The following is a 16,066-nucleotide window of genomic DNA, read 5'->3' as shown; positions in this document are numbered from 1 at the left end:
TCTGAGTAAGAAGATGGAACTATGTTTTTCCATGTATTTGTCTAAAAATAATCAGTGTGAATACTAGTTATGATAAATTAAAAATAATTTCTGAACTTTAAGACTTACTAAACTGCTCTGGCCATCTGCAAGGACTTTTTTTCCTGTGTCCTCTGTATATGCACTTTTCTTCTTGGGGTTTTATGGGGAATTATAAGAAAGACAGGGTTTTTTGTTAGGGTTTTTTGAGATGGTTGCCTCTGCAGATTCATGACCCCAGCGGGCTTTACAACTCCCTGAGCTCATGGTGTTCCAGGGTACCAGGGGACTCAGCCCTTCAGTTCTGTGCTACCTGCCATTCACTTACTTTTAACCACTGAACTGAGCATTTGCAGTATCATTAAAACAAAGTAATCCACTATACTTACACTTTGAAATTAGAAATATGGCAAAAAGATATGTGAAAATATTGCATGCCCCATAGAGTTGCCATTTCCTGAGAATTACTTTTGCAGTCTATTGTACCTTGCAAAGTCTTAAATCACATATATGAGTTTCTATCCTGTTTTGTGCCAAGGCAAGGCCAGAATAAAATAAACTATTAGTGCTCTGTCGTCTTTAAGCCTGTGTAATAAACATGTAAATCTGAGAAAATAAATAACAACAGTAAAGATAAAAATTCATTCCAATTACCTTTATGAAATGTGAAATCAGAACTCCACTGAGCTATATTAAACTATGTTAATAGCACTATTACCAAGCATAGGCAATTCATTTTATTACTCTCTTTCTTCACATTTTTCTGTTAAATAGCTAAAATCCAGGGGGAAATATGCTAATGTGATGGGATTGCTGTGCCATATCGGGGACAATATGCATTTCCTATAGATTAAACTATTTAGCTAAGTTGATTACTCTTGAATTTATTTTGGTTCCAATAGGCGTCATCACAATCAGATCGAACAACATTCTCAACAAGAAAGTAATAAGCATGAAGTGCAAAAAAAAGAATGCCTGATTAATTTATGACTTTTCTGAGAGAAAAGAAAAATGCCCAACACCTGAATTAGTCTCAAATTCCCAGCTATGTATATCTAGCTTCAGCAGTAACATAGGTCCCAAATGGAAATCTATTTCTATGGAAAGAAAAAGTTGTTTTATTATTTATGCTGTTATATTTAGCAATTGAAGAGCACATAAGTAAAGAATTATGTGATTCTACAGAAACCAGAACAAAAATATATTCAGTATAAGTATACTCCAGGCCTTGGGAACTGTGGAGATGGCAGATATGGAAGGAAGGGTATTTACTATTGTTTTCCCTTTATGAAAATGAGAGTGTATTGGATAGTTATAAGAGATGGCATAAACTCCATAAAGTAGACCTGATTGATCAGAACTGTAATAAACAGATCAGTTCAAAATACTCATCATTTCTTTTCTCTTTCTCCAGCTTGATCACTATCCTCCAACGAGTTACAGCCTGCCAGCCACATCTGACATTCAGTTCAATTCCCCAAAGGCACTATTCCTAGGAAAAGTCATAGGTAAGATTTCATTTTGTACCTGGGACAATGATGTGTGTGTAGCAGGATGCTTGCTGGACATGTGGTACAAGTGGTGATACTGGAGTTATGCCTGAAGGAGGGATTGTGTTCAACCTGTCACAGAGGCTGATGAGCACACAAATAAATAATTTTCTGCCATGGATTGGGGAAAAAAAGGGTTTGAGCAAGGAGACCCTCATAACATTGTCTTTGTGAGGTTTCATTACCCTCTCTCAGTGTCAGATGAAGGCAATCCAAGGAAATCACTGAGACCACTTTTTCTACCAGGAGATACTGAAGTTATTTTGAATATTATCATTCACTGTGAAGTTATTGTGTGCCTTGTATAATGTCTTTATCCATGCAGACTGCCTTCTTATCCTAGAACATCCTCTGGCAAACCACCATTCTCTCCCACTAACATCCACCAGCGAGGTCTTTTGGAGTCTGTAACATCTGCAGCAACACCCACCTGGACATTTTCTATCCCTTTTATGGATTTCATGGTTATTTCCAGTGCAGCAGATTCCTGGCCAGCTCCTCAGATGAATTCAAGGGAAAATAAAGATGCCTTGGCCTCACTTTTAGACCTTCCTTCGTTCCATTGCTTAATTTTTCTGCTACTGGCTTCTTACGTGAATTTCCAGGGTTACTCACTTCAAGAGGCAATTCTTCCCAACATTTAGAGTTTGTAAGGAGGGTTTTTTCCCTTTTGCAGAGATAAAGGGGAATTAATGTTTTTTCCTCTAAGTACTTTACACAGATATATGGTTGCTTGAAGTCAGTGAAGAGCTTAATCCAGAAAATTGCAAACTTTTCTTTGTTAAGTGGTTAGGGCATTGATCTGTGAACCCTTTGCACTGTTTTTTGAAGTGGTAAAGAAATTGACCACATAGCTAATGGGATTCTTTGTAGATACATTTTTCCATTTGTTTTATTTTTAAAATTTAACATGCAGAACTTCCGTTAAATAGGAATGAAAAGCCTTTAAAATCACTGGCTATCAGGAAAGTCATGAACTATTTTTTAGTACTTTCCAAGTCAGTTCTGTGGCTAGTACAAAAGTTGATGCAGTCTGATTTTGGACAGTTCCTGGAATCTCGGTACCTTACTGCATTTAACTTGGGCATCTGGACTGGAGCTGATGGTCTGATTTAATTTTTTAATAGCATGGGATTATATTAGCCCTTTGGGAATATGATATTATTTTGCTTCTTCCTCTCTGCTTGTTAATGTTTTTGCAGATAAGGCATTTTATTAAGAAGAAAAATGTGTCACTACTAAAGAAACAAACAAGAAAACAAAAAAAAAAATCCCTTTTACTCTTTCTTCCAAAGAAAAATTGGACTTCACTGCAAAGAGATGGATTTCCTGGTGTAAAATGGTTGTGCAACTGACCATGTCTGTTTATGAGCTTTACTGTGCAGCTCTCAGAGTCATGTTGAACTCAGTTAAAAGGGTTATCCAAGTACAGCAGTTTGAAGGGCAAAGTAGACATAGAATTCAGTATCTTCAAACGCTCTAGCTGTCACCTCATACTGACAAGACATATTTTAGTGGTCTAGAGGGATTAGAACCGACAAAGGATCTGGATACATAGATCAAGTTGCAATTTGTGCCCATATGCAATTACATTCTCCAAATGGGCAATATGGGAGCAGCCTCCCATTTCACTGCTGCTCTGGCATCACTTGCATTCAGTTTCTGTTGCTCCCATACGATGCAATTCTTATTTGTCAGCAAAAATGAATGCAAGGCCCTACTTTTAAAGACAGATGGTTTTTGAAGAGCACTCTGGAACAATCTTACTGGGAAACTGGTCTTCTGTCTGTCTTATTTCCATTTTTATTGGTGTTATTTGCATAGGAGCAGCCGCTTCTGCACCAGCTGTTCTTGCTGTGATAGAGAGTTCATCTGCTCCCCGTCAGAACTGATCCCTTGTCCAACACCTCCCACAATGCAACACATCTCTCTGCTCTAGGTGCTACAACAATATGGATGATTGATAATGTTATTTGTAAAATTGTAAGTGCTCAGAATATTTTCTGCAAAGCAGGAAGGTCACATCAGAGCAACAGCAAAATGCTTGAGTTGCAATAAGGGAGAACTTTTCTTCTTTAAGTTGAGATGTTTTCTGTTTTCTTGAAATACTGTTTTAAAAAATGCATTTGTTCACTGGCTTGAATAAAATAATTGTAGTCTTTTGTAAAACTGGAGGTAAAGCCGCTTAGTATATAATTCTTACCCAGGTAAAATGGATTATGATTTGAGGTGGGAAATAAAGCTGAAACACACAACAAATGAAAAATCCTATTTTACATGTGTGTGTAGTAACAAAAATAATAACACTAGAGAAATGCAGGATTTCACAAAAAATGATAGAAAGGTATTGTTAATGTTTCAAGGAAGTTCTTTAATCTGTTATTTAGATGTATTTAGGCTTTGATGACTGACAGACAAGGCGAGAGGGAAAACCAGGATTTCTGGATGATAAGCTATGAAGACGAAAAAGTAAAAAATAGACAATGTGACAGGCATCTACATTTTCATGTAGGCTGTAACTTGCAGCTCACTACTGCAGTAGGATAAAGCAGAGGTTTGATTTTTCCATTAAGTGCAGATGGTTTGGATGCAATAGTTAGCTTTGTCTTCACATCCTTTTTGGGAAACTACACCTGTATTCTCTTAGTCTGTACTTTATTATTAAAATTGGAAGTTTTTTGGCATTTAATATGTATTTATAAGTAATTAGCTAGAGATAATTACACATGATTTTGTGAAAGTATCATTCTGGTGAGCAGAAATAATTTGAGAGTTTGTCTAAAAGGATATATGATTGAGCACAGACACACCAAGCTCAGACAAGAGTTACTCTTGAGAAAGTGGCAGGGAAGTAAAGGAAATGTGCTTCTTGTCATCATTTCCACCAATCACTCCAAATTAAATTGTCGCTTTTCAGAAATACTTAAATATCCACTTGGAAACAATTGACATAGTACAAGTCATCATCACACAGATAATCATTTTCAGAACTGACAGCTGTCCCTGCAGCTCACCTCTGTGGGCTCCATTTCTGTCTCTGTCTCAATCTAGAGCTCTTCAGGGGCTTCTAGTAATGGTAGCCAAAAGGGAAATTTCAGGTTTCAGGCCAGTTTCAGGTCTGCCTTCCTTCTTACAAAAGCAGCTGCCATCACTCTACAGCTAAATGGAGGTCCTAGAAATCAACCCCAGGGCCTGATTCTTTACACAAAAAGTAGTTGCCTTGAGAAGAAGTGGTAAAAGGTCAATTTCTAGATGTGGTGGGGTTTTCCTAACGTTAATGCAAAGATATTTTTTATTGTAACCTGATTGGACTTACTGGGTTTTTTACTGGTGTTTGTGGTGAAAATTAAAATTGGTGAAGAGGTATTTCTCTGGATTCATTGTGACATTCAGCAACTTGGACTGATGGGAGGTAAGACCAGTTTACATCTAGCCGAGTAGTTAGTTTCAAATGTGCAAAGGAGAGAACACAGAAATACTTCACAAAAAGGAGGAGGTAAATGATATTTCTTCATGGCTTAGGTACAGTATAGAGAGAAGAACTGCTTTTTCTCTTGCATGGCATCTGTCTGCCAATAGATAACTGAATAATAGGAGGCAAAAGTTCAGAATGCTTTGAACTTCCAGCAGTGAACAATGGCATTTATTCCAAGAGGAAAGCATTCTTCACTCCTAGATAAGATACTTTATTTTCTTTAGAAAAAGTTTGGCAGTTTGGTGCTTCATTACTTGTAGCTGAAAAACGCCAATGACCTACAATGTAATTCATCCTACCAAAACCATCACACCATTTTCAAAACCAGCTTCTGATCTCCATGTTTCCACAACTGCAGAGTTTCATCACTTAGAGGGTTTGTTTCATGTTAAAGAATGAACATTTTCTCTCTTTGAGAGCATTTGCCATTATTAAAAAGGGGCCATTGATAGCCTTGATTAAAATAATTATGAAGGATAAAGGCATATTCATATTTGGTGCTCAGTTTGGGTATGCTTTTAGACACTGACATCATCTGATACGAAGTTATTGTTAATATATATAAGATATCAGTTTAGAATACAATCTCTATATTGTAGGGCACTTTTTGACACTTTAAGCTTTATATCGTAGAAATTAGTGCAGAGCTGTAAATAGATCATGAATAATCTAAAAGCGTTCTTCTGCTTCACATCTTTGGCATGTATCTACTACTACTTCATGATCATAATGCAGTTAACATCTCATTATACATGTGAGGAGTGTGGCATTCAGAGCTGCACAGCTTGAGCTCTGCTGCTCCCCTTCATTTCGCAGTGCCGGGAGACACTCTGAGAGCAGGGTAGCTCAGCCAACTTTCACTGATAATGAGAAAAAAAAACAGCTAGCATGCAGTAAATTCATCCACCAACTTACTTCAAAGTAACTGCCTGCTGCTTCATTTCTGGGCACCAGCATTAACATTCAGTACTGTAATCTCACTGAGGATGCTCCTTGTCGTATGGGGAGCCCTCCTGCTACAGCAGGTAGCAGTTGAATATTAAAGATGTGCTTTCCCCTGCATGAGTTATGTATGAATTTTCATACAAAAATATAACATCTGGACAATTCCTCTTCTCCTACTCCTCCTGTATAATGCTATCAGCCTGGCTGAAACACCTCTGGGATTAAATATTGCCTGTCTCTCTGATCTCAGATCTAGCTGTCCATACTCACTCTTTGAAGCGTTTCTGGTAAAGGTGGAAATGTTCCACAGCTCTTCTGGTCAAAACCTGATCAAAATAAAAGTAATTTTTCTTTTCTTTCAGACCTCTGATTTTGACCTATCTGTTTTTTTCTCTGAGAAATCTTAACCTACAAGCCATATTCAGAAAGGAACATTTCCATCTACAGGTTTCCAATCCAAGGGACATGATAAACACTTTGAATTGCCAGTTTGACCCCAGGCAAAAGTAAGGTATCTCAAGTGAATTTTATAATTTGAGAACCAAAATGAAGAAGAGAAGCCAAGAATATGCATTGATGCCATTTGGTATCCATGCAGCATCTTCTTTCCATTTTTCAGAATATTGCAGGATTCATCTGCTGTAGCTCCAGAGAGGCAGAAGGTAGACCCCAGACAAGGTGGATTAAACTGGATGTTTAGATAATCTCAGTTGTCATGAGTACAGCCAGCTTTGCTCTTCTAAAATTTAGCTGGAGTCATTTCCTCCCACAAACTTCTCACTCTCACCCTTCAGGTGATTCTTCACCTCTCAGCCCCTCTCTCATACTTTGTAGGGGCAGCTGCCTTTTCATTTCCTGTTGCACTATTCTCTGTGAAAAAACTTCACTGATCCCCAGTCTTCAAATCTTCCATGGGCATTCCACAGCTCCAGAGGGTCACCTTTTACTCTCATGGTCTTCTAGCACACATACCAGCCTCTATCAGGATGCAGGAGTCTCCTAAATTCCTAAATTCTAAAGTTGTTTCCCTTGTGCTTTAACATGTCTCAGAAAATTGATTCATATAGATCACTCTACAGAATCTTGCTGAGAAAGTTATCCCATTCTTTTACAGTTCTTTCCAAAGTATTCATCTACTGGCTCTGAAAAATAAAAATTAAAAAAAAAAAAAGAAAAGGGAAAAAATAAAAGGAGACTGTAAGGTAAATTCATTTGGTTAATGCCATTTTAAACAGAGTATTTGCACAAGCCTTATCTGACATTCAAAACTATGATAACACTATTTAAAAACAATGGAATAAAATGATAACTTTAACTCCAGTAATTAGATTGACCTTTTCCTAGCTTCTGTATTTTGTTAAGGTGGCATATCTTGGTTATACAACATTTCCCTACCCCAGGAAGGCAGGAATTACATTGCCTGTACTGTGTAATATCTAATACTAATTTATTTCAAATGCAGCTGCTTTCAAGGCTCAAAGAAAGGAACTGAACATGACAGAGGCATCAATAAAACCTGCCACTGGCCCCATAAAATTCTAATGGCATAGATAGCAAAATCGAACAGCTCAGAGCACTTTCAAGGCTTATAAATCACTTAAAAAAAAAAAAAAAAAGTGTTACACAGTCTGAAAAAGCCCAAGGTATTCCTGAAGCTGAAAGTATAGCATCTTATAATTTTCCTCCAAGTATATTCAAAGGAAAAATCAAAAATTAAACTAGAACTGCCCAAAGATTACAGACAGAACTGACCAAAAAAATGTCTTCAATAAGCCAAGGCACAAGTCTTAACATTTTATATTACTTTACCTAGCTTGGGCAACCTCTGTCTATAGTTCCAGATATAAAACATTGAAAAATAATGTGAAAATGCACTGATGATGTGATCAGAAATAGCTACAGAAATAGCATTCGGTCCATATTATTTTGGCTGAGGGCGCAGATTATATACATGTCCTTCCTTGTAAGAGCAGATACAGAAATTTTATCTAATTCAAAACTCACTCATTGTTTGACAATTGAAAAAAAAGCTCAGGATTTATCTGACACTTGTTTCACTTAGGGAAAAATCACAACAAAACAACACACAGCCTGACCAAAATATTGCAGAGGTTGTCAGACAGGAAGGGAGGTGAATCAGGTCCCATGTTTTAGAAGATCACTGGGATCAAGTCCCTTTCCCTCAAGAGCTGTACTAGCTTTCCCTCCCACCATGGATAGTTTGAAAGTGCCTCTGTCCTCCTCTGATCTGCAGTGGCTTCTTATACCAGAAGCACCAGAGGTTTTCTATAACCTGGAGAAAGTTTGCTCAGGTTGCTGGAGAACCTGGGAAGAGCAAGGGATGTGGGATTTTCTGGAGTATGAATTAGATAGGAATTTCATGGTGTGTGATGCTGTGCCTTACGCCTGGACAGCTTTCATTCTCTCAGAGAAGCCTGGGCTTGTCTGTGTGGTTTTGAGCTGTCCAGCTTTTTAAGATGAAATTTATCTCTGTTCAAAGGCTCTACACAATCTTCACATTACTAAACTCTGCTTAAATAAACTGGATATAGACTGTAAAGTAAGTTTATATTGTGCTGCTGCTCTTTGCAAAAGAATAAGCACCTGTTCTGCATTAGTACGTTCAAGACATAGTAAAATAAACATGTTCCTCAAACAATATTAAGTCATAAATAAAAGTGAAAATAAGATAATCTTTCTTTAGGATCTTTATATAGAACTATAAATCCATAGACTAAATTATTCATGATGAATAATTTGTTTAATTCCCAATATCACAAAAAGAAAGGTAAGTATATAAACTACGGAAAGACACTTCAGCAATTTCCTGTTTAACCAGACCTTTGCCTGTAGGCTTTGCATTTCTTTTAAAATAAATGCTTTCACTGTTTAAATTACAGAGCCAAAACCTGGCTGATGTCTTAATTTCAAGTGTTACTGCTCAGCAAATTTTAAAGCTATATATATACACTCTCTAAATAAGTCCTTTATGATAGGTACAATAATGCATTCTCCATCTGCATATTTCAGGGAACACTTAAAATACTATTAGTTGTCATGGAGAAGGAACTCATTTGGAAGACTGTGTGATTCCCAAAGGCTTCAGCTACATCCATGCTGTAAATAAAAACAGGCACTGTGGTTATATCAGGGATCTTGCTTTAAAACTTGCCAAGCCAATAGAATTGACACCACTCAGCGGGAACTGGTTGTTTGAAATTAGTCTGTTAAATCTTTTTTTTTCTTGTTTTTTTGGGGGATTGTTTGTTTGTTTGTTTGCCTGGGGGGGTTTTGTTGGTTTACTTGGGTTTTTTTTAGTAGGTTGGGGTTTTTTGGTGGGGGTGTGTCTTAGGGTATCTTGCAAAAATTATAGAAGTATCAAGAAAATTATGTTGTAAGTACTAAGATAGGATAGGATAGGATAGTGTAGTACAGTACTAGGGATAGCATTGGTTTTAAATAGCTTCTTGAATTAGATTCAGAGGTTTTTCACAGCAGACTCAATGTCACTAATGGCTCCTTGTGCTGCAGCTTGCTTGTTTATGCTGATACTAAATCTTGCATAATAGTAGCAGTGTTATGTCATTGAACATGACAGTCACTGATTCTTAGATTTATTTGCCATAATAAAACTGCATTTAATCTGTGGTACAGTGACTAATTCATAAACTGCTCCTTTAAATTCAACAGGAATAAACTTGCATGTTTACAACTTTCTTTTTAGAGAAGCCTGTTTCCTCTCCCATAAATGTACACCACTACCTAGAAATCTCTCCTTTATGACTATATGAACTCACAAATCTACCTCAGTGACTCCCAGTTACTGTACCACCAGGATTGCACCCCACTGGCAAAGGAAGCCATTGAGTAGGGTTACAGTCAGTCTCCCACCAAAAGGCAATATTTTCCTTTTGCTCTGTCTGATAGCAAGATAATATATACTGGCACTGGTTTTATTACTCCTTCCTGCTTTCTGTCCTCTTAAGACTGTGTTCTGAGTTTAACCAGTCCTTCCTTCTTTTTTTGGAGAGAGATTGTCGTCTGTCTCATTGTTACATGAAAATGCTTATTGATGAAAAAATAGTCTCCTGATCCTTCTGGTCAGTTGCAGAATCCAAACTGTGTAAAGGCTGCACCATAATATAGACAGTTATCTCAAAAATATCCAGGGGGAGAAATGAATTTGTCATCGAGCATCAGAAAAATTGAATTGTTTAAAATACTTCAGATAAAATGACTCCTCCCAAAAAAAAAAAAAAAAAAAATCCTTTTTTCCTTTTAGAATATTTTGAAAATAATTTTTTGAGCTGTAGGTGATGAGACACCTCAGAAATACTGACATTGTAAGACATCCTCAAAGCAAAGTACTATTACAATTGCTAACGCAATTCATCAAGCTGTCAAATCTTTCTCAGCCAAACTTGATTTGATTTCAGTTTAGCACCTTGAAAATATGTACTTTCTTCACCCAGTAAAAGCTCACTTAACATAACATTAGCATATTTGTCAGTCTCCCTGGAGCAATGGCAACTTCTTGGTTTCCTTCTTCTGCTTTCACATGGGATTCTTTGCAAGACAGTCAATGACATGACTAATGACATTGGGAATGGCCTACTATTTCTTCTACTATTAATTTGACCAAGACTTAAACATTTCCTTTACATTTTTTATAGGTAACATCTTAAGATTTCCACTAATATAAATGTAGACAAAACTAAGCATTTAATAAGATAGTTGCCAAATCTGACTTCCTGGAATCACAGGATGAGAGTCAGAGTTTATGAAGGCCATGCAAAGGCTAATGAGAGCTCTGTAAGCCATCCTCTGTATAAGAAAACAGCATATGGAGACAAACCAACTTATGGAGAAAAGAGCATATGGGGAAAAAAACAGCAGAGTATCAGTGGCTAAAACTGATCTGACTCTAGAAGTACAGAAACTTGGTGATTGCAAAAGCTACAGGAGAAAGAGAGGGACAAGAACTTCAAACACAGCTTCTCAAAGCATTTTACATTCCCTTAGGCAAACCCAAGCATTTTCTTGCTCAGATCAAAGGAACTGACGTGATTATATCAGGGAGCACAAGACCCTGCTGAGCTCCTAGGCCAGCATGAGAAGGCAGGATATTTAAGTAATGTTGTAACATTATATCAGCTGGGGCAAAAGGATTTTTACACTGCCATCCTTTCCGGTACTTCCTTTACCTTGGGAAAGGAGCCAAGGCAGCAGCTCTCCACTAAGTGCCTGCAAGCTTGCAGGAACCCACAGATTTCTCTCCATTAATGCACACAGCATATCTTAATTGCTTAAGTCTGTTATCTTGACTTTGTAATAGTGTCCCCTCCAGGGATGAAGGAATGCCTGGCTGGCAGTTCAGTTTGCACTGCATCTGGTTCCTGGGTGTTGTTTGTGGTGTGCCACATCCTTTCTGCTGAGGGATGCACTGAAACCAGAGTACTAAATTTATGAAGGAATTTTTTTTTTTTCTGGTATTAGAGTAACAGGCTGCACCCTGTCCTCATGCAGGAAAATAAATGAATGGGAAATATTCTAGTTGTGATGCATTTTCACTTTATTCTGAGGGGATCAGAGAGGGAATGGAGAACAGGGAGGAAGAGTGAGACATGGTGAGCTTGACAAATTCCCATTTTGTGCTCCATCTGCCCTCTTTCTAGCTTCCCTCATCAGGAATTATCTATTAAGGTGTTCACCACAGCATTCAGACATTCTATTCCCAATGTGATTCCCTTACCAACAGTGCTGCACACCCAGCTCTTTCTGCACTGGTTTTGTGGCTTTCCAATGGTGTGTATGGCATTTACACACCAAATTAATTTCTGTTACTTCCAAGCTGGCCATTTCCAGTCTTTCCTTAAGACTCACCTATTACTGGTTTGGGGTGGTTTTTTTTGAAGAAATTTACTTTGTACATAATTGTCAAAATGTACTTAGTCAAATTAAAAGCCATGTTAAACACAAACAAAATCATAATATGGGGCAGAGAGGTACACAAGTTCCCCTGCATTTCTCTCCCAGTTCCCAGCCTGTTTTGATCTTCCCCACAGCCCCATGTAAGGGCAACAGGCTGAGGACACCTCTTTTAACTAAAAATTGTGCTGTATTTCAATAATGTTTCAATTACGTTATCGATCTCCAAAATAAAAGACTTTAGGGAGCTCTGCTCATACACACATTTGTTATAGACCTCTTGCCTAGCCCTACCTCCCTTCTGCTCCCACTCTCATCCTCTGACTCCCCTCACTGTTCTCCCTCTGGCTGCAGCTCACATCTGAGTTTGCAGCAGGCAGCTTTTATCTCAGCAGTGCTCAGGTCAGGCTGCATCCTCTTGCTGCAGGTGGATTCAGCGTGCTCTGTCTCTGCTGCTCTGGACCCAGCTCCTTCTCTCCTCTGCTCATCCACATTTCAGTGGCCCTCAAGCTCCCAGGCACTCAGATCTGTGGTGTAGTGGCAAAGCTCTGCAGGTCAGCTTTCTCCAGCATGACCAAATTGTGCCTCCTTCCTTCTTTCTTCCAGAGCACAAATGGAAATCACCAAACAATTCTATGTTTTGAAAAAAAAAAATAGAAATTACTATCAACTGGTTAGACAATTTTCTTTCTGTGAGACTTAAGAAGCTGGTGCCTTCTGAATTTCAAGTTCTTGTTGCAAATTTGGGTAAATGCCTCTGGAGGGGAGGAAAAAAAAGAAGATCCAAAGGGACTAAGGAGTGGCATGGAAAAAGCTGTGAGAAACACAGACATAGGAAACAAAGTGGTGGTGACAAATCAAGAGTGTTGATAAGCAAGAAAGAAGGCTGATGCCAGGTGCAGATCAAATAGGGATGTCCTGCTTCTCTGGTGCCAGACTGGAGGAATAGACAGCTTGGGAAATGGCACTTGATCAGCTGCCCTTGGGAGGCACCAATTTTTCTTGTTTCTTTGAGTTTTTCTTACTGCCTGACCATGAGTCAAAGAAATGAGCATATATATCTTTACCTCACCCATCTGCTCCTTCTTAATTATTGTGGATTGGCATCTGTTCCCTAACAAAGTCAGATCTCCTGTCAAAATGCACAACTGTCCTAGCTAAGCATGTGGCACTTTGGCTTCAGCATGTGCTGCTTTCAGAGATCTCAAACACAGAGCATCAAGTTTTGGGCTGGCTCATTTCCACCCTCTTGGACCTCCAGTCACAGTAATTCGGTGTCAGGGACAAAATGAGCAGCACACTGCTCTCCCTCTCCATATGCAAGAACGAGCTGATGAACAGGATTGTGTGATCAGTGACCTTGCTGTGACCTTTGCAGTTTGAGATGCTGACAGAAGGCTCCTGTCTGACCAGCAAACTCACTGCTTTGCTGTTTAACTGATTTACAAACACATCAGCCAAGCCACTTACATTAAACATATCAACTAGCCACGGATTTCCTAAAACAAAAAGACAGGGTTGTCTACATCCTAAACTCCTGCAATCTCAATCCTGCCTTCATCTTTATTATCTATATTGCTGCCTGAATCAAACCCTTCCTGTTAGTAACAAACTGAAGACAGGGAGAAATGAAATGAAATAAATATTCATTTATATCTTTACCAGTTTTCAGACTCATCCACAAAAATACCAAGTATTTTTTTCAAAGGATATTGGAGATTTCTTGTGCCATTATTCAGCTCCCCTTGCAGGCCTTGATGCTGAGCATGTTAAATACAGTCCACATATAGAGTTTCTGCAGATGTGTACCTACCAGCCTGGCAGCTGCTGAAAGATACAAATTGCTTTTACAGGTCACCGATCACATTCCTTTTTTCCAGCTCTTCCTCTGACTCCCATCCACTCAGCAGACACTCTGTGGGTGCTGCTCATCATTCAGAAACCCTGGACAACTCACCACTGTGCCTGTGTAATTAAACTCAGCTTTGCACAGGCCATGAGCTGGAACATGCTGTGGCTACATGCACAGATGCACAGCTAAACGTTATGCCCAGCAAATTCAGCATATCCAGAATATTTCAGCCTCGCTGTACATCTGTTGATGTGTCAGACTAAGTGTTCTCTGTGCATTTCAATGCTGTCAGACGTGTGACTGTCACAAAGCTCTCTATTAGATAGGAACTACCAGCAATATTTAAAGTGTTTCTTTTTGCCAGTTTCAGAAGAGGGAAAGTATGGGTGAAAAGAGAAGATTTTAGGGCAAAATGATTGTTAGTGGTTTGTTCTTTCCTCAGCTTGCATCAAACTGCTTCAATCTGTAATAGTGTATTGAGAAGTGGAGGAAGTCTATCATATTTTAGAGGATTTAGTGCTTCAACATAGAGATCATGATGAACAACACTAACATTTCCCAGTACAGAAACATGCCTAAGTTTTTGGAGTACCTGAGGCTTCTCAAAAAAGGCAATTTTTCCGGATCTCTGTGAAGAACTCTTGTGGTCTGTGACAGGTGTCTTGACAAGAACTGTTTTATCACCCCACCTCAGTCTACCAATCCACATCACCCATGGATGAGCCAGCCACAATGCTGAAAGTCTCAAAGAAAAGTATTTGTCAAAAATAAAAGCCACCAGAAAAACAGTAGAGAGGAATTGATAGATGTAACAATAGAATAAAGGATATAACTGATGTTAATATTTGGAATAAAACAGGAAAGAAGGGAAACAACTGAAATAAGAATAAAGAAGATATGAAAAAAGCAGTGGTGAAAAAGAAGGATAGGGAGAAAACACTGAATGGAAAACCATAATAGATAGGTGGTGACTTGTATCACATAATCAGCATAAAATACTTGAACAGAAAGCCCCTGACACATAGAATGCCAAACATTTAGTGAAACATCATAAGCTTTACTCCAGGTAAGTCATCAAATTCTACTTAAAATCTGCTCTGCTTAAGCTGATTTAGCAAAAATCTCTGCACATCTTATGGAGAGCTTTTTTTCTGTGAATCCTTAGGGCTGGGATTTTTTCCTTCTAATATTAATTCTCTGGTGTTCTCTTAGTCATACTGCAAATGATTTAGCACCTTGGAATAGCAAGGATTTAGCTTCTCTGCTCTAATGATTTAACATATGTGTATTTTGCTGCTGAAAGTTACTTACCACTTTAATCTTAAAGTCTTAGAGTCTTAATATTAACATTAATCTTAATCTTAGAGGGATTGGGGTTTATAAGCTTGGTTTGGTTTTGGTTTTGTTTGGGTTTTTGGTTTTGTGGGGGGTTTTTTTTGTATCAATATATAAGATAGAAAGAATTTCAAGTACAGTGACACCAAGCAGAATGTAGAAAGAAATTTATTTCCTCCTAGAATGTGTGCCTTCTTCAGTATATTAGCACTGCATCTAATTCATCAGTGCAAATACTATTTCTCATTTTCCAGTGAAATCTTATCTGAATATTCTTCCATTCCAGAGATTTTACAGTTCATGCATTTCTGTATGTATTAATTAAATATCTTATTTTCTAGTTGGGTCTCCAATTTGGATCTAATGTTTTTCCAGCTTAGTCAATATTACTCTTTTGACAGAAAAGAATAAATTCATTCCTTGGGGAAAGGAATACTGTCTTATATATTCATTGTTTAAAAGAAAATCTTATTCTAATTATCTAATTTTCTTCTCATTGGTATCTCACAATAATCCTTTACCCCTTTTTACCCTCAGTGCATTGTTTTAAAATTGAAAGGGCATCAATAAAATCATAGAATGGACTGAGTTGGAAGAAACCTTAAAAATCCTCTGTTTCCATGCCATGAGCAAGGACACCTTACACTAGACTCCTTAAAACCTCATCCAACCTGGTACTGAACACTGCCAGAGATGGAACACCCACAACTTCTCCAGACACCTGTTCCAGTGTCTCACACCCTCATTGTAAAGGATTTCTTCCTGATATCTAGCCTTAAACCTATCCTCTTTCAGTTTGAAGTAATTTGAAGCAATTTGAAGTAATTTGAAGTCCCTCTCCAGCTCTCCTTGTAGCTTCCTTTAGGTACTGGAATGTTGTTTTAAAGTCTTCCTGGAGCCTTCCCTTCCCCAGGCTCTTCTCAACCCCATTCTCTCAGCCTGGCTTCATAGGCGAGGCGCCCC

At 38.2% G+C, this 16,066-nt stretch overlaps 1 protein-coding gene across 1 annotated transcript in view; it reads left to right on the top strand.

Annotated features, from left to right (window-relative positions):
• The window catches only part of CNTNAP2 (contactin associated protein 2), a 1,021,743-nt gene that overhangs the window by 955,574 nt on the left and 50,103 nt on the right, over positions 1-16,066 (top strand). The window contains exon 21 of the mRNA XM_059493942.1: positions 1,433-1,526. Coding sequence (XP_059349925.1) covers positions 1,433-1,526 — 94 coding nt within the window. The remainder of the gene's footprint in view (positions 1-1,432; positions 1,527-16,066) is intronic.

The sequence above is a fragment of the Ammospiza nelsoni genome, chromosome 1 (genome assembly GCF_027579445.1).
Source record: "Ammospiza nelsoni isolate bAmmNel1 chromosome 1, bAmmNel1.pri, whole genome shotgun sequence".
Classification (NCBI taxonomy): Eukaryota; Metazoa; Chordata; class Aves; order Passeriformes; family Passerellidae; genus Ammospiza; species Ammospiza nelsoni.
The sequence above is the reverse complement of the archived record's forward strand: the minus strand, read 5'-3'. Positions and strand labels throughout refer to the sequence as shown.